This window comes from Suricata suricatta, chromosome 3 (assembly GCF_006229205.1).
Source record: "Suricata suricatta isolate VVHF042 chromosome 3, meerkat_22Aug2017_6uvM2_HiC, whole genome shotgun sequence".
Classification (NCBI taxonomy): Eukaryota; Metazoa; Chordata; class Mammalia; order Carnivora; family Herpestidae; genus Suricata; species Suricata suricatta.
The window spans coordinates 32,386,773-32,412,008 of NC_043702.1; the positions used below are offsets into that span (position 1 = coordinate 32,386,773).

Here is a 25,236-nt window from a genome sequence, read left to right on the forward strand (position 1 = left end):
GAGAGAGACAGGAGATGCACATTATCATCCTCTCTGTGATCCACTGTGCCCAGAAGGGGTTAGGCCACCTGTCCCTAGAGTGGGAAGAAAGAGTCAGGCACAGAACAGTAGTGCTCTGAACCTGTGAACAGTGTCCTCTCCACCTGGCAGTGATGAATGTTCAGTCCCGCCCATAAGGAGGCTCACTGTTGGGATCACTTACCTGAAAGGATGTTGGTGATGCCGCCCTCTCTTTTCACCAGCATTTGCTACCCTGGGCTGGAAGGTGACCTTTCCGGTAGGAGACCAAAAGGTCACACATTTCTGGCTTTAGTCTCACTCCTGAAACTGTAAACAAAGACTCCTCTGTAAGGAGGAAAAGAGAAAAGCACCAACATATTATTTCCTGGAATCTTTCGTGGTGTATTTATTATGTCTGTTGTAATATTTGTCACCTGAAGAGACATCAAAACATGAGGCAGGCTTACCCACCAATAATTTATACCGACTCATGGATAACTTGCTTTACTGAATCTAATAATAGTTGTCAAATGCCTCTTATTTGATTCAATTCAACATATATTTACCAAATGAACACTTGGGTAAGGTGTTATGCTAGGTATTGAAGACCCAAAAACAGGAATAAAACCGGGGACAGACACACACTGACAAACAATGGCTGAAAGTGAGGCGTAAACAAAGAATTATGACAGCCGCTCTCCTCCATCTCCCAGGGGGCACGGGCAAGGCATGGACGAGCACACTTGGGCCGTGAGGGAAGTACTGTCCACAGGTAAGGAATTTCAGGGAAGCTGTTTCTGGCTGGGGGTCTGCATGAGCAAAGGCAGGGAGGCAGGAAAGTGTTTGAGAAAACTGCAAAGTAACCTGGAGCAATTAGAGCAAGACAGACTAGTAGATAAAGTTGGAAAAATGAGTTGGACCCAGATGGTGAAGGGCGTCATATCAAGCCAAGGAGTCTGGATAAGATTCCCAGTGATGGTGGGCAATGAGCATCATGCCAGGGCTAGATGTGTTTTGGAAAGTTTACATCCTAGTGCATTCGTTACATCAGGCAATCTATTTTATCTAAATTATAAATTATATATAATGTATACACACACACACTTTGCCATTTGATTTATGTATTGGGTTAGTTTAGTATGCTGGAAGTTTGCATTTTTATAAATGCCTGTGTTTGTTAAGTATGTGTTGTTTCTGGGTACTTATTACACTAAAGTTATAGGTCAAGTTCTTCCAAAGTAAACATTTTAAGGCACTCATCTGCAAAGTGGGGGTGATATAACTTCCTGGCAGTTGCTAAAAGTTTAAAGGAGATAACATATGCAAAACATCTTGGGTTCTTGATACACAATATATTTTTATTTTTTGTTTTTTTAAAGTATAATCACTTTATTATACTCATGATCTTGTGGGGCAAGGAATGGATAAAGCTTGTGCTGGGCAATGCTCCCACTCCATGTGGCATCAACTGAGGTCACTCATTGATATGTGCTATGGATGGGCTGGTGTGAAGGACTTAAAAAAAATTTACTAGGGGCACTTGGGTGGCTCAGTCAGTTAAGCATCCAACTTCTGTTCAGGTCAGGATCTCACAGTCTGTGGGTTTGAGCCCCACATTGGGCTTTGGGCTGACAGCTCAGAGCCTGGAGCCTGCTTCAGATTCTGTGTCTCCCTCTCTCTCTCTGCCCCTTCCCCACTTGCTCTCTGTCTCTGTCTCTCAAAATAAAATAAAGGCATAAAAAAAGAATCTTAAAAAAAAAAAGATTTGCCAAATTCTAGAAAACTGAAAGGAATAACTAGAAGACTAGGCTTAGCTGGGAATGCCTCATTATAAAAGTAAAAAAACTCTGTGGAAGATACTGTTAAAATGTTAAGAGAATGAAAGACAAACCATCAGTTAGAAAATATTTTCAAGGGATGCCTGGGTGGCTCAGTTGGTTAAGCAGCCGACTTTGGCTCAGGTCACAATCTCACGGTTCATGGGTTCTAGCCCCACATCAGGCTCTGTGCTGACAGCTAGCTCAGAGCCTGGAACCTGCTTCGGATTCTGTGTCTCTCTCTCTCTCTGACCCTTCCCCACTCATGCTCTGTTTCTCTATGTCTCAATAATAAAACATAAAAAAAATTAAAAAAATATTTTCAAAACACATGTCTGATGTAGTAGCAGAATAATACCCTCTTGTCTTCCAAAATGTTCATGTCCTGATCCCTGAAACCAGTCAATATGTTATTTACAACAAAAATGGGACTTTGAAGATCTCACCTATAAGCATCCTGAGATGGGGAGAACATCCTATATTTTCTAGTAAGGATATCCTAGAATATTTTTAAAAGCAGAAAACCTTCTCTGATAGTGTACAGGGAGACATGACTGTGCAAGAATGGCCCCAGAGTTGTGTGTTGCTGGCTTTGAGGATGGAGGAAAGAGGACATGAACTGAGGAATGTGGGCAATCTCTAGAAGATGGAAAAGCAAGGAAATGGAGTCTCCTACAGAGCCTAGAAGAAGGAATTACAGCCATGCTCATACTGTGATTTTAGGCCAGCAAATCCCTTATAAGATTTCTGACACACAGAACTATAAGATAATAACCATTTATTGTTACAAGGCTACTAAGTTTGTGGCAATCTGTTATGGAAGCAGAACACAATATATTTTTAATAATTAGTTATTAAATCCATCAGGATAGATATTGTCTGGGAAAAATAGCCAGAGGCAATAACCACATTGTCACCAAAACACATCCACTAACCTACTCAGGACATCCTTTCATTGGGCATTACTTTTCCTAGACTCACAATCTATGCAAACCTGGGTTGCTCTAAATATTGCACAGTGTGGGCCACCTGGGTGGCTCAGTCAATTAAGCATCCGACTTCTGGTTAGATCATTTCACTGTTTGTGAGTTCGAGCCCCACATTGGGCTTTCTGCTGTCAGCCCTGACCCTGCTTTGGGTCCTCTGTCCCCCACTCTCTCTGCCCCTCCTCTACTCATGCTCATTCTCTCTCTCAATCTCTCTCTCTCAAAATAAATACATAAACTATAAGAAAAAAATATTCCACAATTTAACAAGAAGAGAAGCTTCTAGCTTTGGCACATCAAAAGCATAAGATGCCTTAATCATATTGTTTGCTGGAGGCTGCTCCCACCCAAAGAGAAGAAGTGAATTTGCAGGGCTGTCTGTCTCTGCCTCACTTGGCCTAGACATCTGCCTTCGATGTCATGAGTAGTCTGTGGCCTTGGGTCCTTGGGTTTGGAATTACACATTTGCTAGGCTATAAAGGGGAGGCATCAAGTTTGGTTGGTACACAGAATACATTTTCACAGGTACATTATAATACATAATTTTGTATTCTACTTTTTTCCTAGCTCATGTCCTAGCATAAACAAATAGCTAAAATAAACAGTGTGTACACTTCACAGATGATTCTCAAATCAATGCAAACCCAAACCACTTTGGGAATTTCCCTCAGAGAGAAGTGTCCCCTTGCCTTAGGGAGAGAGGCACGGAGATTTCTCTCAGGCTTCCTTGCTCTTCAAAAGCAGCAGCACCTCAAAAGCCAGGAAGGAGGGAGGAGGGGAGAGAGGGAAAGGGAAAAAAAAAGAGAGGGAGGAGAAGAGAGGGGAAAGGGTGGGGGGAGGCCAAAGGAAGGGAGAAGAAGATGAAGGAAGAATCAGAAGCAAAGTGAAAGAGGAAGACAGAAGGGAAGGATAGAGCCTGGGTGGCTCAGTCGGTTGAGCATCGGCTCAGGTCATGATCAAATAGGTTTATAAGTTCAAGCCCTGCATAGGACTCTCTGCTGTCAGCATAGAGCCTGCTAGGATCCCTTCTCCCTTTCTCTCTGCCCCTCCCCCCTCAAAAAAATCCCATAAAAAATAAGAAACATATTTATATGAAAAAAAAAGAAGGGGAAGAAAGCAGAGCAGAGAGAAAGAAGGGAATTGGGAGAAAAGGGAGAGAGGGAGAGAGAGAGAAATTCTCTGGTGGAACAGTGTTGAGAAAACAACCAGTTAATCAAAGGGATTCCAATTTGGCCATGGACTGCCTGACTCTCCTTCCCGACTCATAGAAAAAGAAAACAAAAGCAAGGGGGGAGAAAGAGGAAGAGAGAAAGAAAGAGAGAAGGAAAAAAGCAGCAGAGCAGTTATGCAGCAATCTCACAGATGCAAAACCTTCCATTCTACTGACTCCTCATTAGCTTACCGAATCTGACAGCATAATTATCACAGCTGCTTCGCACTTAGAATAAATAAATACGAAAGTGGGTGTTTAAAATTTTTTGAGAAGGAAAATTCAGTCATCTAGACAGTCAGTAGGACAAGTTTATTTAAAACTTTTAGATTCTTATGTATTTAGATCATTTCGGAACGAGATAATGAGATAGTTGTCTTTCAGTCTAATTGAGTTCCTAAGCTCCTGGCTGTTGGCTGTCACCCCTTTCAAACTTTGCTTTAACTTTCCTTCCTTTAGAAATCTGATCCTGGTGTCTCCATTTACTCTTCCTGGGCTGATAACCTGGTGAAGGCTGGGCGCACTGGAGTGCAGAAAGTGACTTAATGGGATTGAGGAGCTAAGTAACCTCTCACAGGAAACAAGATAATCAAATCTCTTTTACTTGCCTGTAATGGCTAAAAGAGAAAGCATGAGCTGAAAAGAAAGCTTGGAAATTAAACCATCATTTCAAAATGTCTTGTAATTTCCCTGTCACGTGGTTTTTTGCACTGCTCTTACACATTGTCAATCCATCAGCTGGAGTTGCTTAGTGCATTTAATTATTCAGAGTGCACACAGCCTCGTGACTATGCGGTAATTTTAGCTCATGTGTATGTATATAGGCTTCATATCTTCAAAGCGCAAAGGATCACCCAGTACTACTTTAAGCTGAAGTTGCTAACTAACATGGAATACACTTAAAGCTCTGACTGGGGGCACAGCACACATGCATTTCCGATTAAAGCGGATGATCTTTCCTTTTAAAATTAATAAGTGCCTATTTATCTTTTCCTCTCCCTCCCACCTCTCATTCTCCTAGGACCACATTTATATGAACCCTTGCATTCCGTGAGTTAAAAGCTTTATAAAATAAACATTCTGTCGATCTGGGGTAAAGGAAACTAATGTTAACCCATTGTGCAGACTGAGAAATTGAGGTTTATGAGGGCCAATAACACATGCTACGTTGGAAAAAAGGGCCCTTTAACGCTTACTCAGGAGCTGGGACTCCCAGTACCATTTGCCTTACCTCATTCTTTTAAACAATAAAGGCAATACAACATCAACATTAAAGAAAACTTTGAAAAAGGAAAAAAGTTACCCACAATCCCCCTTAAACTAGGAAGAACATTTCTATTCTTGTACTCTACCTTTCAGTTTTATTGATATGCATAATACATGTTCACAGGCACATTAAAATATGTAATTTTGTATCCTACTTTCTTTTAGCTCACATCATAATAGCATAAACATTTCCATGTTACCTAACATCCTGCAAATTTCTTTTTCTTTTTTTTTAAGTTGGCTTCATGCCCCACAGGGGGCTTAGACTCAGAACCCTGAGATCAAAGGTCATGTGGGCTCAGGTGCCCTTCCTGTGAATTATTTTAAATAGTTACATAGAGGGGCGCCTGGGTGGCTTGGTTGGTTAAGCGTCCAACTTCGCTAAGGTCATGATCTCACGGTCCATGAGTTCGAGCCCCACATCAGGCTCTGGGCTGTCAGCACTTCAGATACCGTGTCTCCCCCTCTCTCTGTCCCTCCCATGCTCATGCTCTCTCTCTCTCAATAATAAATAAAAACGTTAAAACATTTTTTTAAATGATTACCTAGTACTATATGCTGAATCAATATAACATTATCCAATCTGTTTTCTAGTGTTGGATATTTAGACTGTTTCTTTTCTTTTTATTTTATACTTTTTAAGATAAAATTATAGATAACACTGCAATGAACTTTTATGCATCTAGGGTTGTTTTTTCTTCCTTCCTTTCTTTTTTTTTTCGGTTCAATTGTTTCTTTGAATAATTTCCAGAAACTAAGGTGTAGGGTTGAAGGTTGGGACCATTTTTATGGCTCCCGATAAGTGTGCCATAATGCTTTGCAAAGGTTGCTCCAACTTACAGCACCACCAGCAGAATATCATTTTTCCACAATCTCACTAACACTGGGAGTCATTAGGTTGAGGAAAAAAATAGCTACTTTAACAGTTATTTGTCTTTATTTAATCACTGGTAAGGCTTTTTATTCCATGTGTTGGTATGCTTTTTTTGTTTTCCTTATGTGAATTGCTATTTTATGCCTTTGCCCATTTTTTGGTTGGATTCCTGAAATTACTTTATAAAATGGAATGACTTATAGTAAAACAAACAAAAAAAACCCAACGTTGATTAACAAATCTTAAAACCCAGATCATCTGGGTGTTCAGTTAGTGAAGTGTCAGACTCTTAATTTCAGCTTAGGTCATGCTCTCATGGTTGTGAGACTGAGTCCAAAGGCGGCTCTGCACTGGGCGTGGAGCCTGCTTAAGATTTCCTCCTTTCCTCTCTGTCTGTCCCTCCCCCTCGTGCACATGTGTGCTCGGTCTCAAAAAAAAAAAAACAAAAAACAAAAAACAAACTTAAAACCCAAGGGTGACTGTGGATTACAAAGCAAACAAAAACAAAAACAAAAACAAAAAAAGAAAGAAAAGAAAAGAAAAAAGGAACAGAAACTAAGACAAAATAACATTGAGGATTAAGGAAGAGGTGAGGGATATCTCTATTAAACCAAATCGAACCTTCTTAATTGTGAGATACTAAATATGCTACCCGGGACAAGTGGAATCTTTCCGGGGCAGGGGGGGGCTCTAAAATAAACATAGAGCATAATACAATGGAAATGTCACAAGGCTGGGAGTCATGACCTTGGTTCTAATCCTCATTTTGCTACTAAGTTCCCATCGATCTTTAGCAAGCAGCAATGAGTAGCGGGAAGAGTGGCTTAAGAATCTAACCTGAAGTCAGACCCCGGCTCTCTCACTTACTAGATGCATGACTTTGAGCAATTTCCTTAGCCTCTCTCAGTCCCGATTTTCTAATATGTAATCTAATGATAATAACTAAAAATTGAATGAGAATTTGTGTAAAGCACCTGGATGCCCAATAAATGGCAGCCACTATTCTTCCCAGAGAGTCAGGGACTCAATCTGTATAATGAAGATATGGAATAGCAAGTCTCTGAGATCCTTTCCCACTCCAAGAGTCTCGAACTTTTCCCTCTCTTTCCAGCATCTCTTCTCATGTACTGGAATCTCTTGAGGACAGCTCTGAGCATAGAAGGTAAGGAAGCGTGTTTTGGAGGATACATCTTACTTTCTTGTTTGCTTCTGCCTACAAATCAAATAATGGAGGATTTGAAAGGTTGGAGAAGGTGGTCTCAGTTAGGTTACAAACTTCTGCAGGCAGAAAAGAGGGACCTGGCTCAGAATCTGCGTCCCCCCCCTCCCACCCCTGAGAACTGGCCTCTAGAATGACAAAATATTCTGGTTAAATTTTGAATAGACTAGATAATAAAAGCAAGAACGAAATGGATTTCAAATTGGCAGATAAAGAATGAAACTAAATTTTATTAGTACATGTTAAAGAATGTTTAAATTGGGGCACCTGGCTGGCTCAGTTGGTGAAGCATGTGACTCTTGGTTTTGGGGTCATGAGTTTAAGCCCCACACTGGGGGTTTTTTACTTAAAAAAAAGAGAGAGAGAATGTTTAAATTATTGCAATAAGTCATACAGTAAAGAGTAAAATCCACGATGGCTTACGAGTCAGGATTGTGCCACTGTTATTAAAAAGAGGACAACTTCACTGTGACGTTAGATGGTGTTAAGGGGAGGGTGACATTCTTCTCGCTGCATGTCATTCCTCCTCAGCCATCCAGACCCCTCGTCTTTGAAGGCCCACCCACAAAGCCATTCAGGGGCCTCACCGCTGAAGTGAATCTTACCTCCTTTGAACACCAGAGCACCTAGCACTAGATCTGTGGGTGTTTATGTAATTGTCTCATTTCCTTAAGGACTATAAGCTCTTTGAGGACAGACTCCATGACTAATTCATTTTTGTATCACTCAGTTTCACACTAATGACCCTCAGTAAATCTTTAATGAATGAACTGGAACATAATTCTCCCACTATGGTAGAAATCTGAGTCTACAGTGGGTCCATAGCCTCAGAGATCAGCAAAGTAATCCGAGCAGGTTCAGAACAGAATAATGAAACAGAATGACTGAAGAGTGAGGGAGGCTGAGTCTATACTGGGGAGAAGGGAAGTCAAAGCCACTCAGCCTACAAAAGTGATATCACTTTGGAAAGTGATATCAAGGGATCTTCAAATATATTAAAGAGATGATATTAAAAGAAGGCCTGAAATTCTTTTGTTGGAGCAAACCAAGAAATTACTCAGATTCTAATGCGGCAATATAGATAGGCAGCGGAGACACTAGGTGGTGGGATGTGCGGGAGGGGAAATGCCTTGCCTTCTGCATGCCTGCAGAGTAAGAAAGCATTTGAGGAAAAAGACCCTGGTAAGCTGTTTTTGCAGAAATTACTTGTGAAACAATTGTAAGCTTTCAAGTTTCAGGATTTTTTTTTTCTAAGATGCTGAAACCTGTTTTAAAGGAGAAGAGGGATTTAGTCCAGGAAGGAATGAGAGAGACTCAAGTCTGGGATTTGGAAAGCAAAATGGGACCAACCCACAGAGAGAGACAGCCTTTGATGTCCTGACGATCAAGGACCCAGGCTTAAGGACCAGACTCTTAAATCACGTGGCATTTACTGCCCCAGATTAAAAAAAAAAACAACTTTGTGGATCAGTGTCTGTGGTTCAAAATGGCTAGCTTCCAAAATCAGTCTTAACTTTCCAAGGGTAACATTTGGAAGGCTCCCTGCAAGAACGGAGTGGAGCCAGTTTCTAGAAAGGGCAGCTTAATGATTTTCTACTCCCCCCACCCCCAAATCATTAAACAGTGTTCCTTTCCCAGAGCCCAAGTTCATGCTGAGGGCAAAGGGAATTAAACGAAGAAGCTGAACCTGCAGCTAAGATTAGAGAGTTGCCAAGGACCTAATTTTAGGTCCCCGCTGCCCCAGCTGACACTCTGCACTGCTGGCTCAGCCTCGAGGACCGCAACTGTGGCCGTGAGCCGGTGACTGAGAGCGGAGAGCATCTCCCCGGCCATCTGCAAAAGCAATTAGCTTGCTGTTGGGTGTGTTTTGAGAGAGACTCCCAATAATTTCCCCATCAACAAATGTTTCTTCAGGTGTTCAAGAGTCAATAAGGGAAAATGTCAGCGCTTGCCAGAAGTTCCCACATGCTTGCCATTCTAATATGCACGCTTCTCCTCTTAAGAGTGTGCTCCAAAAGGGAACACATCTTGGAAACCCTGAATTTCATGGCAAGTAACCCCCTGCTTTTCTCTGGCTATAAGCTTACTGCCAGGACCCAGAGAAAGTATTGTATGGGACGTCTCAGTTTTGGGGAAATAGACATGGATAGATGGGAACGGTTCTCGCACATTGTGGGGAGCTTCTCTGTCGCTCTTCCCCTGGGGTCTAGGCTGTCCCTCCATGCTTCATATATTTCTCAGCCACAGGTTTCATGCTCAAATTGTCTTCTTCAGAGGGCAGACAATAAGAGCTGGCATATCCCAGATCAAAGGGGAAACCGAATATATTTTAAAGTGACAACTTTGTTATCCTGCAACCAGAATAAAACCAGAATAATAAAATGATATAAATATAAGCTCCTAAATGATTTCATACTGAAATGCCACCAGAGAGCAAAATTTCTTGCATAATTATGGCAGGGAAACTCTCTTTACAAACCACTCACAAGAGCATGTCTTATTTTTGCACAATTCTTATGCCTGGGGCAGCCCACCACAGAGACGGAGGTTCTGTGTCCCCACAGGTTGGGAACCGTGATAACTGTCTGGTGCTCTCTGTCTGCAAAGGAGGCTCTTAATAAAGGCTAACTGCCATGGGCAATGTAAAAGTAGGCTGGCACTGCCAGGCCCAGGGAGTGCGTCCCTTAGTAGATGTGCTCTCGGTAAGGACACTGCTGTCAAGGTGCAGAGACTGGCCCGAGCTGCTCTCTCTCCTCCTCTATTTTTCTTTCCTATTTTCCTGATCACCTCGCTTTCTCTTCTTTTCCCGCGTCCTATCTATCTGTCGGTCTGTCTCTAAACCTATTTCTGCACCCCCTCCCGCATGCACACATACACACACACACACCCAATCCTACCCCCCTTCCCTGTCTCTTGGCACTGGCCCTTTCATCTTCTCCCTCGGGGATTCGAGATGTCGCTGCAGGAAGTGCTTGTCGGCCGAGGCAGCAGCAGCAGAGCCCTGTGGCTTTGACAAACCTCATTTAATTGGGAGGAAGCCAGGAGAATTTGAAAGAACTGAAACATCCACGAAACTCCTTTTATCAGGCATAATTTAAACTCTGCATGGAAAAACCCCTATATGTATAAAGAAAAGTCAACTTCCCTCCTGCTGTGAGCACTCCTCGGCTCCCCCCCAGTGCAGGCAGGCTCCTGCAAGATTCCATCTTTTCATTTTTCTAAGAGTGTCAAAGTAGATTTGGGCTCTGTAGCTGGGTGAACAGAGAAGGAATACAGATGGGTCTCTCTCTTACACCCGCACATGGGTGTGCATGCTAACACACACACACACACACACACACACACACACACACACACACACACACACCATAGTCCCTCTGTTGGTGGCTTTGCTTCAGATAGCCAGGAAGAATCAAAATCCGAGTTTCTAACAACACATCAGTTGGACAATGACTGTTTCTTCCTAATTACTCTTCATCAAGTGAAAGCTTGTGTCCAGGAAATTTAGTAGAAGTCCCCAGTGGTTCTCAGTACACAGAGTAATAGATCCTGGAGGAGGACCAATGAGGGAGTTTCTTTAAGTGGGGAGAAGGGAGTGTGAGTGTGTAGGAGTGTGAGTATGTGTGCATGTGCACACCCCTGAACGTGGATATTTTCTCAAAGTGGTAGTTAGAAAGCCCGGGCCTGAGAGAAGAAAGCTAAAGAGGGATCTAGGGGTTCAGACCAGGACAGTGTATCAGGATGGGAGTAGGGAGCAGACAAGGGTGCAGAGTGAGGATACCAGAAAGGGGTTAAGAATTGTAGGTTGCCTGGAACATCTTTCATTTCACCCATGTGCCAGTGTCCCTCCCCTCCTTCCAAATTCCAACCCAGATTCACCTCCAGTTCAATCCAACTCATGTGAGTTATTCTAGTTCCTCCAAAGAATTGCCGTTAGCACACACATATCCTCAGAACATCTGTGGCTGATTATGTACAGCCTTGAACTGTTTAGATATGATTTGTGCTAATATGTGTACAAGGGTGCCCTGTTTCCTCTTCCTCACCCTCTTCCTCCCACGATGTAGGATCCTTGAGGTCAAGGACAAGCCTCTTTCTTCTCTCACTTTTTATAGCACTTAATATGTTCTTGACACTTAATGGCGACTTAATAAATACTGATGACTAACTCTTCCTGTGGGGTTAAGTAAGACAGTTGTATGATTATGATTATTTTTGGGGATCTTAAATAACTCATTTTAATAATGAAATGCCTCAAGAAGTCCCAAACTATGCGCTCTGGGCTGTGGCAGGACAATGTCCTACATGCAGTAGAGCTGCATTTGCAGACCCTGAAGCCTTTGGCTGGATGGTATGTCTAAGCCCCTTGGGCAGCAGTTTTTTCCTCTGTCCTCATTGTCACCCTACATGCTTTCCCAGTGCCCTCTTCCCAGTCTGCGTCCCTATGCCTTTCTTATTAGCTTTCTTTTCTCCTGCTTAGGGCTTCTGAAACTTTTTTTCAGTTGAATGGTGGATGTTTCCAAAGAAACCCTACCTAAGCATGGTCCCCCCCAAATAGCCAGGCCATGACCACACTGCCCACATCCTCTGCCTAGCCCTTCCTGGCCACATTCCGAGAAACATGAGGAGAGCTCCAGCCACATGATCCCTCAGGAGACTTCGGATTTGGAGGATGACTTCAGGCCCAGGCAGCAAGGCTGGTTTCAGGCTAACTTGTGTTTCCCTGTGGGCATCCGGCCTGGGAGGACCTCCCCACCACGCCCCACCCCAGCACTTCCTTGGGCAGCATCAAATTACCAATGGAGACAGGCCAGCTCTCCTCTTGTGACATCTCCATGTCACCTATCATCTTACTCTCTATGGACAGAGAAGGGGGTTGTTACAAACTTTGGTTTTGCTTCTCCTGGCAGATGCTAGGGAAAACAAACAACTCAGAGGCAACTTTCATCTCATCCAATTTCTAAGAGTGTATATGTGAAATGTTTGGATCATTACAAGGAGGTCTGTGTCACTTCAACCCACCAGTGCTTTTGAGTTTTAGAGAATCTCATAGAAAACTCAGGCAAGATTTGGTTCCCTCTTGCTTCTTCCAGGCAAATTGATCTCTAAGCTCATTTCTGGTTGCAAATTCTATGATTCTCCAGTGCTTGGAGAAGATACTTAAACACTGAGATTTACACGTGTGCATGTACACACACACACACACACACACACACACACACACGCTCCCTTGCTCACCATCAGGAAGCTGGTGCAGCTGAGAAGGCAGGTCACTGAAATAGTCATGAACCAGTGCTTCCTGGGCTGAAACTCGGTCTCTAGGAAAGCCTTTCAGCATTTGGGAGGCCAGGTCTTCAGCTTCAGGAGCCCTGCCCAACCTGGAAAAGTAGAAGAGAAAAATAGTTTCTCCAGAGGTCTTCCTTCTGAAAAATATAGGGGGAAAGAAGAAAAGGAGAGAAAAGGAGAAGTCTAGAAGAGTGTTTCAGGTAGAATGTCCTGGGATTAGTATAGTTGATGGCGAGACAAAAAAAATAATGCCCACACAGGTGCTCTTACCTATCCTCAATATGCTTTCATTCATCCTCCACCTCTCCACTGACTCTGGGTACCACATGTACATACATGGAGGACCCAGAAATATCATTATAAAAGCAGAAATATGTAATTAAAGATGCTTCTATGAGGGACAGTGCCCACCAAACAGAAAAGCCCAATTGGACATATGTTCTGAGGGTGAATCCTGGGGGACAGGGAGAAAAAGGCAATTTTGGAAGGTGAACCTTGGGTGGAATATACCCTTATTTACAGTGTTCCTGAGGCTCAGCTTCCAGGGTATTACTTAAGAAGCTCTCTTGGTTCCCTGCTGAGATGGACCATTGAAAGAGAGATAACTAAGTGCCCAAATTACAGTAAGGATACATCCTCAAGTTGATCTGTGGTGAACTGTAAATTTGGAGATGAGCAAATCTATTAGTTGAGCAAGTACTATACGCTAGTAGGTGGTTAGCTCTGGAAGATACAGAGAAGGTTCTGTCTTCTGGCAGCTTGGACGGGTGGAGGAGTCAGATACTGACCAAATTATCATAGAGATGCATAAATACCTGTGAAGAAAGGGCCCAGATATCTGACTTAGAGTCAGAGCTGGTCAGGGAAGGCTTCCCCGAGAAGGAAGCATTTGAGCTGAGAGTTGAGGAGTTAGGGCAGGGGAGGGGCAGGCAGTGCAGGCTGAGATCGGTGGTGTTCGCACAGACCCCAAGATGAGAGGCAGAAGAGTGAGTTTAAGGGAGGGAAGAAAGGCCAGTTGACTGGCCTGGGACAGAGCGGGAGAGGGGGTAGATATGAAGCTGGGAAGGTAGCAGGGGCTGAGCCTGCAGGACTTGTGAGTCTTAATTTTCTTATTTACTTAGAATGTTTGAAAGTCTTTGCTAATCTAGTGCCAATCACTTAAGTGCACCCATCTCTAGAGCCCACAGTTAGGTTTACAAGTGGAAAGCCACAAGACAGACAACTGTGCAGCTCCCAGGAGGCAATTATCCACAGGCCTAATGTCTGACATTCAGAATGAAGTTGCATCGCCATGCAAATTTCTAATTAAGCAAAAATAGATGGGCTTATTTAATGTTGAATTTAGATACCAACCTAAAGCCACAAAAAACGGATACCCTTCCCTTTCCCGGTGCCATGATGCACTGATGCTGGACGTTCTGGCCCAGAGCTATAAGTTGGCCAATTTTTGCATAGTATTTAAATAAGAAACTTTCAGGTATCTGATTCCCATGACATAAAACTGTTTCTACAAACAGATAACTTTACCCTCAAACTTAGGAATAATTGCTGCATAGACTTAAGATAGAGGACAATTTGCAAATCCCAGTCCTTGCCAATTTTCAGGCCAGTTAAAAGAGAAGGGAACATGGAATGGAAGCCTGATCTTTAGCTTGTGGCCTGAGAAAAGACTGGAAGGTATTTTTCCATCCAAGAGTGCCCTGCCCAGGCACAAGTAGGTTTTCAGGGACAATGAAATGAGGGTTTAGAGTGGGGAAGGTGGTACAGATCACTAGGGCTTGATATCAGTCTCGAGAGACATTCAAGGAAAATCTCGTGAAATTCTTTTTTACCTAGTCTACTCTCGCTATAGGTGGTGGGATGGGATGTGTGCCAAATTTGGGGCCTGAACTCACTCTATGAAACCCCGAGGGTGGGTGGGTATGTGTTAATGGTGAGGAGGGCACAATCCATCCTTAGCTTCCACCTCCACACTCCCACCCCAATCAATGGCTAGTTCTCTCAATACTCCTACCCATTGGCCCACAATAATTGAATTGTTACAGAATTGTTCTATAGACAGGGCTTAGGAGCTGCAATTTTATTGGATAAGGAAGGCTAGGGAACTTACGTTGAACTTGCGTTAGCATGGCATGCGTACGGTTTGTATTTAGAGCAGGTAGCTGGGGAAGCAGGGAGAGAAAGGCTGCCAGACGTATTATGAAGTAGCAGGGTCTCATATAAGAAGCTGGCCATTTTCACCAGGTCAGTGAAAGAAAGGAGAGTAGGAACGATCAGCAATATGAAGACTTTTTTTTTTAAGAACTTTCCTTTTCAACACAAGGTTTTTCCTTCAAGGCTTTTCCTGGCGCCTCCATTTGTTCTAGTCTCATAGCCTCCAGACTATAACTGCTACAGCACGCTTCTCCTGCTCCTTATTCCATGAGCCAAGTTCGTGTTGCTCTTCCCTGTATACACCAAGTGCATGCCCTCCTGAACATAAGCCCTTACTAGCAGCACTTGTGGTGAGACCAGCATCTCATCCCTGTCTGGAGAAGCGTCCTGATAATCTCTACCTTGGCATACTGCACTCTTATTTGGGAGCTGAAAAACGAGCCTAGGAATAAAAATATTGCTTCTTTGGGCACAAATGTTAATTTACTTCCATGTTTGTATCATTCTACTTCTTTCTGCCATCTGTAATCTTGCTTATTATCCACTGCCTTGATTATCACATTTGTACAGCTCGACACCTCCTCTAACTCTTGCTAGAACAGTTCTTCAATGGTTACGACCGCTACTTTGGAAATGAAAGTTGGGATGGGAAGTGACATTAACAAATGTTAATTTGCCTACCAGTACCTTTCCACATAGGCTAAATGTCAGTAAATATGATGTGTTAGGCTTGTGATGTTAAATCCCAAACATGCCAGAAGCATCTTGCAGAGTTAGGTGAACCCACCCACCCAATTAATGGGAGTCTGTTAATAAAGACAAAAATCCTCTGATAACGTTTCCAGAAGCAAGAAGTGTTCCATTGCCAACATTACACATAATACATATTTATTAGAAACACTTAGAAAATGCAGAGAAAGAAAATTAAAACTACTCCCTCCTTCTGAGATAACCCCCTTCACTCAAAGACAATCATTATTTCTTTGATGTTTGGTTTTTCATCTTTAGTCCTTTAGTTTTAAGTGGATATATTTTTTGTTTTACAAAAAAAATTAGATCATACTCTACGTGCTGTTATAACCTACTCTTTGTATTTGACTATCTTGATCATCTTTTAGGACATAATTTTAATAGTTGCATAGCATTCTGTTATGTGGGCATACCATAATTTTCATAGCCAGAACCTTATCAAAGTTGTTTCCTTTTTGTTGGGGTGTGAGAGGCTACCATTAAGATCATGCTGTGACCCCTCAATGAGAAATCTTTGTGTACCTGTGCAGTGGTTCCCTTAGTATAAATTCTGAGAATTGATACCCCCAGGTTGAAGGACATATAACATGTTCAAGTTTTTGATTAAGACGATGAGCTAGTTGTACTAATTTCCATTTCCACCAGCAGTCTGGAAGAGTTCCTGTCTCTGTGTGCATGGAAAACAAATTCATTCTAGCAGACCTGAGTTGCCACAGCCCCCGTTGCTTGCAAAAGTTGTAAAAAGAATTAAAATTGTAAATCAATCCTAAAGGAAGTGCTGGGTGTGAGGACATCCACACTTAATTTAGAAGTCCAGAACAGAAACATAAACAATAAGAAAAAATGAAAATCAGGCTTTGTGGCTGTGTGAAGCTCCGTCCACTGGCCATCACTCCACACATGTGAAATCGGTGGTTCTCAGGGACCTGAGGCAATAACCTTGATTCCTCAGCACAGCCTGGCTCTGAGTATAAAAATCTTTGCTGCCATTACCGCCACTGACCTTTGCAGTGGAAGAGTTTTATCTGTTTGTAGCGCAAGGCTGGTGATTGTTAGTTCGCCTGCATTCTTTGTTGTTTTCCCCTAGATCCATAGAAAAAGAAAAAAGGGCAGGGATTTTTTTTCAATTTCATTTTTCAATTTGTTCTTATTTTGAAGTAGTTTTAGGTTTACAGGAGAATTGCAGGAATAGTACACAAAGTTGCACGTTTCACCTGCTTCCCCTAACGTTAGCTTTCTCTATAAGCAGAGTCAAATTATCAAAGCTGAGCAGTTACTATTGGCACAATGCTCCTAAGCTGCAGGCTTTATTCAAATATCATTGGTTATTTCAATAATGACCTCTTTATTGTTGTTCCAGGAGAGTGGGTACTTTTTTACATTGCCAGTTTAGGACATGGTAACGCAGAAACCCACAATAAGAAATATATCCAACACTAAGAAGAAGCAACATCAAAGGCTGTCTGTAATTTTCCAATCAATGTAACAAGTGAGTGTGCACTGAGTAGGCCCATGTTGATCGGGTCACTATCAAACCGCAGGCAATGCCCTGAGGTGTATTTATGGCCCATGCACAGTTCTGTACCTTGCAGAAATCATGTAGAAAAGCCAGTTTTCAGCTCCTCTTTATCCATCACACTTGCAACCTGACTCAACTGACAAAGTCACAGAGACCTGTATACCAGATGAATCTGGGCTCCACTTTACTTGGCGTGGTGACTTTGGCCAAGTTACTTCAGTTCTTTGAGCTTCAGTTTCCACCTCTCTGAAATGGAACTTCGGTGTGTGAGGAATAAATGAAATAATATATTCAGCACCCTGCTAGGTACATTGCAATCATTCTACCTAACGTTAGTTCAATGACAAAGTTATTCTCAGAGCTAAGAATTTTCTCATATGATAATCTAGACCAGTGTTGTCCAATACAACTTTCCATCATGCTCGATATGTTAGCCACTGCTCACATGTGGCCTGTGAAATGTGTCTAGTGCAACTGAACAACTAAATTTAAATTTAAACAGCCACCTGTGGCAAGTGGCTACTGAATTAAGCAGCACATCTCTAGACATTACTCCCTGATTTGAAGACCTGAGCAAAGAGAAGCCAGAAGTCTGAGCTAAGGCAAATTTATTGTTGGGACAAGGCAATGGGCAGAGGTGGTTGGTCTTTTGTGTGGTCAGAAAAGCCAGAGGGACATTCAGTGGATCCGGGTCCTGCTAGGTCGAGAAGGAAGGGTCGGTGGGGTGACTGCAGGAGGCTCACAGTGCCAACAGCAGCAGCAATAGGCTATTAAGGTGATTTTTAGGTTTGGAGATACCATTTATTTTGGAAGCCAATAGTGAAATGGAAGAAAGCCTTAGGGCAATGCTAAAACTCACATATCTCTAGCTGAGGCTAGGGAGCCTGACTGTACTGGCAAGAGAAAGTTTGCACATCTTGAATGAAATAGTGAACAGTGGTTCCCTGGAACCTGTCTCCAAACAAGGGGGCGGGGGTTCAGGTGACACAGGGAGCTTGAAAATGAGAATAGAGTGCAGCCCTCCCGAGGAGACCTGTCCCTTCCAACAAGAGATCCTTGGTAGCCCACAGCTCTATGTTCTGACCTCTTTGTGCTCTGGTATTCACTCTCCATGGAGGCTTTTTAAAGCACATGGACAGTAAGTATGAAAAAAATCAAGCAAAATTTGGTTGGGTTAAACCCTACAACATTTTCAGGGAAGAACAATGTTCAAATGTTCAGTTAGGATCTCTTCTCCTTCTCCCCACCTGTGAGAGTATGTTTTTCTTTGACATTTGAGCTCGTTCCTCCTGTCTCTGATGTTTTCCTCACTGCCCTTTTTGCCTCCTCACTGAAGCAAAAAGAACAGAGCCTCGGCTAATTACTCTCAGATCAAATAATACTGGTTATTGTAATTGGTCATTGTCCGAAAACACTGAGTTCTTCTTAGCCCTGAGGTTGCCTGGCACGGCTTAGTTAGCTAACTATTCCGGGAATGTCTCTATTATCTGTTTCACTTTGTAAAAGAAACTAGGGATTTGTTGAAAGCTGGTAATAAAAGTCTGCCCTGGTCTGAGCCGAGACTGTGTGGAGAGGGCCTGGGAAAGCATGACCTCCATGAATCAAGTTGCCCCCCCCCTCCAATAGCCACTCAATGATGTTATTTGGTTTCTCTGTGTTGGAGAATAATAAACCCACTAGGTTTTCTTGCAGGCCAACACTCCCTCATTCTCAGGGCCTCTGGCATGGTCGAGGGGCACAAAACAATTTTAATGACCAAACTCTCTGAAAGTAAAATGGTTCATAGAGAAAACCTAACAGACTCACAGGTGGCTGGCTCTCCCAGAGGTGTCTTCCTGGGGTTTGTGGCCCAGGGATCCAGGTGTTGGGGGCTGTGTGTTCAGTGGACTGAGGTCCAGGGAAATGTTCCTCTAACTGCTTGAAAGATAAGCTTTCCAAGGTAGTGCTTACCTGTTCCAGATGTTCTGAAGACTCTGAGGCTTAGAAAGTGAGAACCATTCTGGAAAGCACACACAGACACATTAAAAACCAAAAACAACCCTAAATTCCCATTGCCAAAATATTATTAAAACTCTACATGTTCTTGGGGTGCTTGGGTGGCTCAGCTGGTTAAGCTCTGACTTTGCTTCAGATTCTGTGTCTCCCTTTCTCTCTGCCCCTCCCCTGTTTCTCTCTCTCTCTCTCTCTCAAAAATAAATAAACATAAAAAACTAAAGAAGAATTCTACACGTTCTTCTTGGTTCAGGCAAAGAGAGTTCAGGCATCAGGTAGGCAAAATGAACAATGTTTAAGGCCTCTTCTCACTGTGGATTTTTATGATTCTGTGGGCGGTCACTATCACAGATTAAATGGTGTCCCCCTAAAATTGATACATAAGGTCCTAACCCCAAATGCCTCAGAATCTGACTTTATATGGAAATAGGTCATTGCATTTATAATTAGTTAAAATGAAGTCATTGGGATGGGCCCTAACCCAATATTACTGGTGTCCTCATAAAAAAAAAAAAGAGAGAGAAAATTTGGATACAGGGACAGACATGTGTAAGAGAAGATGCTGTGAAAAGATCCAAGGAGAAGACAGCCAGCCACAAGCCAGGGAGAGAGGCCTTGCCCTCCTGGCTGCCCTGAGATCCCTCAGAAGGAAACAATCCTGCCAACACCTCAATTTTAATATTTTTTAAACATTTATTTATTTTTGAGAGACAGAGACAGAGCCTGCATGGGGAAGGGGAAGCGAGAGAGGGAGACACAGAATCTGAAGCAGGCTCCAGGGTTTGCACAGAGCCTGATGTGGGGCTCAAACCCACAAACTGTGAGATCATATCCTCAGTCAAAATCAGATGCTTCACCGACTGAGCCACCCAGGCGGCCCCCAACACCTCAATTCTAGATTGAGCCTCCCGCACTGTGAGATTACAGATTTCTGTGGTTTAAGCCACTGAATTTGTGGTACTTTGTTACCACAGCCTTAGCAAACTAATATGGTCACAGTATTCACTAAAGTCAAATGAATATTTATTTAACAACTACTGTGTGCAGAACATGTACCACATGCTGGGGAGAATACAAAAGTAATCAAAAGACACCTCCCCAACCTCGCAGAGACGAATTCATTTGTGAGAACAAAATGTGCGCAGGCGCGCGCACACACACACACACACACACACACACACACACGAAAAGTCACGTGATGAATGATGAGGCAAAGTCTCAAAGGCTCAGAAGTGACAAAAAGTGATGGGACTAATTTTATATGTCACAGTAAAAATGCAAGTGAATTCTGGCTTGAATAACGCCAAATGGATGATGATAAGATTTGTCGTTTTCTTTGGAGCACTCTTTACAACGTTCACATGTGAATACATGTGTTTCCATTATTCTTGGTATGGACACTATTTAACCCAAAATAAAACTACCAGAAAAGGAGACAATTTCTCATTCATTCAAGAAGTACTAACTGAATGCTTACTTTATGTGCAGGCAACAAGAGATGCTGCAGGGGCGATAAACTGATGTTCCTTATCAAATCCCTTTATTTCTCACTCCAGATTGAGAAAAGAGTATTTCAGCTCTTGTTTAAAATGATGTTTCTTCCTTATGCCTTTCTTGGCTGAAATTTAAGTGTTTTTAAAAGAGCTCTTCCTCCAGCTCTTAGAGGGATGGAATACACCAAGACTATTTATCCAATAAACAATTTATTCATAGTTGCACAAAAACTGATTTTGATTATACTGGCATATTCATGTCTGTATATGCATTAAAAAAAGATCTGGAAGACTATGCATCTGATAGGGATAATGGTTCTGGGGTTTACCCCTTACTTCTATGGTTATTTTCTTAAATGTATTTTTTTTAAAAAACATGATTTTATAACTTCAAAAGTAAGTTCAATTAAAAATAGAATTTATAGTGCTAAGACTTTGTAGAGTGGAAAGAGTGTTCAAAGAAAGTGATTTCATGGAGTTTTCAAGGTCAGATGTAACCAAAGGAGAACCACCTTGCTGGTGGTTTACAGTCCCGGGTGGGCACAAACGGAAGTGCTTGTATATATCGCTTCTTTACTCTCTATTCAGATGATTATGCCTAAATACAGGTAACCAGGAAAACTAAGAATATCTGGTATTTGTTCAGAATGTTTATTTCCAAACCACTTTTGGCTGCCTATTTAAGGTTCTTTCCTGGCCAAACAAAATTAAAATATTTCCTCATTCAGTCATAAATCAATTTCCAGGGACACCTGGGTGGCTCAGTTGGTTAAGCAGCTGACTCTTGATTTTGCCTCAGGCCATGAACTCACTGTTTGTGGGTTCGATCCCCACATTGGGCTCTGTGCTCACAATGCCACCGAGATTGCTTTGGATTCTCTGTCTCCTCTCTCTGCCCTTCCCCTACCTGTGTGTATATGCTCTCTTTCTCAAAAAAACCCAAAAAATGTAAAACAATTTTTTAAAATAAATCAATTTCCAACCTACATAAACAAATCCATTTCTGTGCCCTCCCACGTGTTTTTTTCTGGTGCTAGAGCCCTGTGCACTGTGTTTTTGGGCCTTTCGTATTTTAAAGCTATTTCTAATGTAAGTATTGTTCTTTCAAAACATAAGCTTGGAATTAGCTGAATTAGGGCTTAAACACTGAACCTGGGGTTTGAAACTGCTGTGTCAGCTTCACTGAGACCTTAAGCAAGATAGTTTACCAGGAGCCAGCCTGTTTCCTAAACTCAAGTTGGAGGTCATATTCATCCCCCAAGGACAAAGCAATTCATTGAATTCATTGAGATTTGTGAGGTAATGAATGTAAAGTGCCTGCCTCTCAGCATTAAAACAATAAATCCTGTTCTTTTTTCTTCCTTTGAGAAGTGATGAGCAATGTAAACCCTCTGTGGTTTGGCCCCAGGACCTGGGTTTTGAGTCCATACTATGCCTCTTACTAGCTGTGTAACCAAAGGGTACGGCTCAGGACTCCACAGGCCCATCCGCAGAAGGGGATAATTCTTATTTCTGCTCCATCGAGTTGTCATGAGAATATTTCCTCACCTTTTTGCGTCTTTTCTTTCTGTCTCTTCTCTGGTCTCATACACCATGTGTCTCTCTCTATTCTCACCTCTCAGCTGTTTCTGCCTTATTGTTCTCCTTCAGCAACTTTCCATTGCGTTGCAGCGAAATTCTAAGGTGCTCCAAGCTCTAGTTCTTACAAACCCCACTTGATGTCTTTTTGAATCTTCAGGGTGGACCAGAAGTATGTTTCTTAGCTGTGTGCCGCAGTCACACGAACACAGGCCCGAACATAGGCTCACATCTCCCTCCTGCCACTTGTGAGCTCTGGGATTTGAGGGAAATTAACCTCTCTGGTTAAGTAACTCAGAATTTCCAAATCTATAAAATGGGAATACTTTTCCATTTGCTTGGGAGGACTAGATAAGACGAAGCACTTGGAATATAGTAAGGGCTCAATAAATGTTAGTTTTATTCCTTTTTCTTTTTTTTTTTCCTTCCTGTTTTCACCTCTCATTTTGGAGAGGCAGCATGGTCTGCGCAGTGGGTCTCAGGCTAAGCTGCATGTTAGCATCAACCGAGAGAGTTTTGAACCAAAAGGAAACCCTGGCTCCACCCTGCAGAGTCTGATTCAATGAGCCTGGGGACAGCCCAGCATTGGTCTGTTACGGTGTTGTTATTATTGTCTTTAATAATCTCCAGATGTTTCTAGAGTGCCACTAAGTGAGGCAGATGGTGCTGGTCTAACAAGGAGGGTCAGGTCGACCACTCATCAGTGACTTCCACACACTGCTCTGAGGCTCATTTCCTCAAACAAGCTAGTTGTGAAAATTCAGGTAACCAATATACGTAAAAATGCAGAACATAGTGTCTGATGCACACTTAATATATTTTTCAAAGATGTGAAAGAGGAAGCATGGCAAGGGAAAGGTCAGTCCTCATACATTCTGCCTGAGAGTCGTCCCCGGAGGCAATGTAACAACATTGAATTTGAGGTTCCATATCTTGCAAGACTGTGCTTGGCTCTCTTCCTCCAGCTGTTTTGTAGCTACACTAGCTCAAATGGGGAGACTGATATGTCCAGGGTATAATCAGGTTGCTGTTTTGAAGCACAGCTAAAGCCCAATCCTTGCTTGTGGCCTGCCCTCGCCCCCACCCGCACTGTCCTGCAGATAACCTGATGCTGGATGACCTTGCTTCTCTGCCATTGATTTTTCCCAGTAGTTAAGCTGCAAGCGATCAATGAGAGAATGATCCACAAACAGAAAGTCATCCTACATAGGACCATTTCAAGCTTGTTTCTCTGGCTTCAGTAGCCTTTAAAATAATAGGCCTATAGGTAGCTTATTTCCCTTCTCTTTCCAAAAATAATGGTAAATCAACAGAGTAAATTTTTCTCCATCTCCTTCTTCTACAATTCTTTTCTTTTTCTTCTGTAATTGTTTTTAAAAGAGTTCTCATTTGAGTTCATTTGGAATTTGAGGTAGGAAAAGTGAAGAAAGTTGCAAAGGGAAACTTAAAAAGCCAAACAGATTAATTTCTCAACTAAATGGAATAAAATTAAAATGAGGGCAGAACTATTGCTGCCATAATACAATAATGCATTTTCCCTTAAATCTTATTTTGTGAGTCTCATTTCACAACAGATTCAAGTCAATAGAGATTTGCTGGTTGATTGATAAAACATCACAAGAAACATCTTGAGTCTTAGCTCCAGGTAAAACATTTTCTGGTTTCTATAGTCTTCCCACAATCACCCTAAGGTTATCTTATAATGCAGCCTACTGAACTACACCTCTGGAATTTCCCAAATGCAATGCTTCTTAAGATACCATGTATTTAAATAGTTGATAATGTTGTTAGCCTTATTTCACTATCTCAAGCAGTAACTTTAAAATTGCATTGCAAAAATCTATAGCTCTTCTCCGACCTCCACCCTAACCACACTCACACCCTCACAGCTGCTTACTTCCTTGGTCTTTGGCTCAAGAAGTCTAAACTTGGCACTTCTGGTGCTTTGCATTACCAGGCTTTAGATTCTGTTTGGGCTTCGTCGCAGGATGCTGAAAGCCCAGGATGCTATCATAAGGGGGCTCCTTGGCATTGGAACCTGGCACTCCAACTCACATTTATAGCTTATCACTTTTCTAACCCTGCCTCAAAACTTTCTGTGGATTCTAAGAATATATCCCATCCTCTGAGGCCTCTTCCTAAGGTAATGGTCTCTGAAGAGGAAGGGGAGGCCAGGCCTTGCTCCTGGTAGGTGGAGAAGGCGAAGGGATGGGCATAATCCATCCTCTCATCTCCCCAGGGCAGAGGGTCTGGGTGGTACCATGTTTAACATCTGCCTACCTCCACAGATGGTGTCTGAGCTATAGCTTGATCATGCCTTTTGGTGTGTATGGTGTTTGATGCTGCATCTACAAATATTTAAGGGCTACCACATGTGCTCAGCACCAGGGATGCACAGACATGTATGGCCTGTCCCCCAATGAACATATGACCATATGATTTTCATGGTATTATGATTATTATAGTCTCCTGGTCTTCTCCAGCTTCTCTGGCTGTTCCTGCTCAGCTTCCAAATGCCCCTGTCCCTCTGCCTGACCCTTCAGGACTGGTGCCCAGGGTTCTATCATAGTCGTCTTTCTCTTCACACTCTCCCTTGGGTAACTGAATTCGCATGGGGGCTTCAAATGCCACTTTAATCAGATTCCTTCCAATTTTGTATTTCTACATTGGACTCTTATAATCATAAGCTTGTATTTCTGATTGTTTTTTAAATACCTTCATTCGGTGGCCTCACAGGTATCTTAATCTCAAAATGTCCCAATCTTATACTCATTACTTTCTCCACAAATCTGTTCCTTCCCTTTTCTGTGCCAGTGAACGCGGCTCGCGTTCGCCCACTAGAACCCCATCAGTTACAACCTCCCTGAACTCTAACCACCTAGTTGCTTTTTAGATTTGTCCCTTTCATTCGTTATCCATTGCCACTGCTCTAGTTGAGACTTGTTATTTGTCTTCTAGAATCTATTGTTTTTTTAATTGATTTTTATTTTATTAAACAATTCTTTTAATGTTTATTTGTTTTTGAGAAGTAGAGAAACAGACTGTGAGTAAGGGGGGGGCAGGGAGAGAGAGGGAGGGACATAGAATCAGAA

At 42.4% G+C, this 25,236-nt stretch overlaps 1 protein-coding gene across 2 annotated transcripts in view; it reads right to left on the reverse strand.

Annotated features, from left to right (window-relative positions):
- Positions 1-235: 235 nt before the first annotated feature.
- Positions 236-25,236, reverse strand: part of CDK15 (cyclin dependent kinase 15) — a 79,342-nt gene continuing 54,341 nt past the window's right edge. The window contains exons 11-13 of one of the 2 annotated variants that reach the window (XM_029932951.1): positions 19,032-19,080; positions 12,611-12,750; positions 236-327 (exon numbers count right to left, since the gene is read on the reverse strand). In XM_029932951.1, coding sequence (XP_029788811.1) covers positions 236-327; positions 12,611-12,750; positions 19,032-19,080 — 281 coding nt within the window. Of the gene's footprint in view, positions 346-12,610; positions 12,751-19,031; positions 19,081-25,236 lie in introns of both variants that reach the window. The other variant, XM_029932950.1, reaches the window with a different exon arrangement.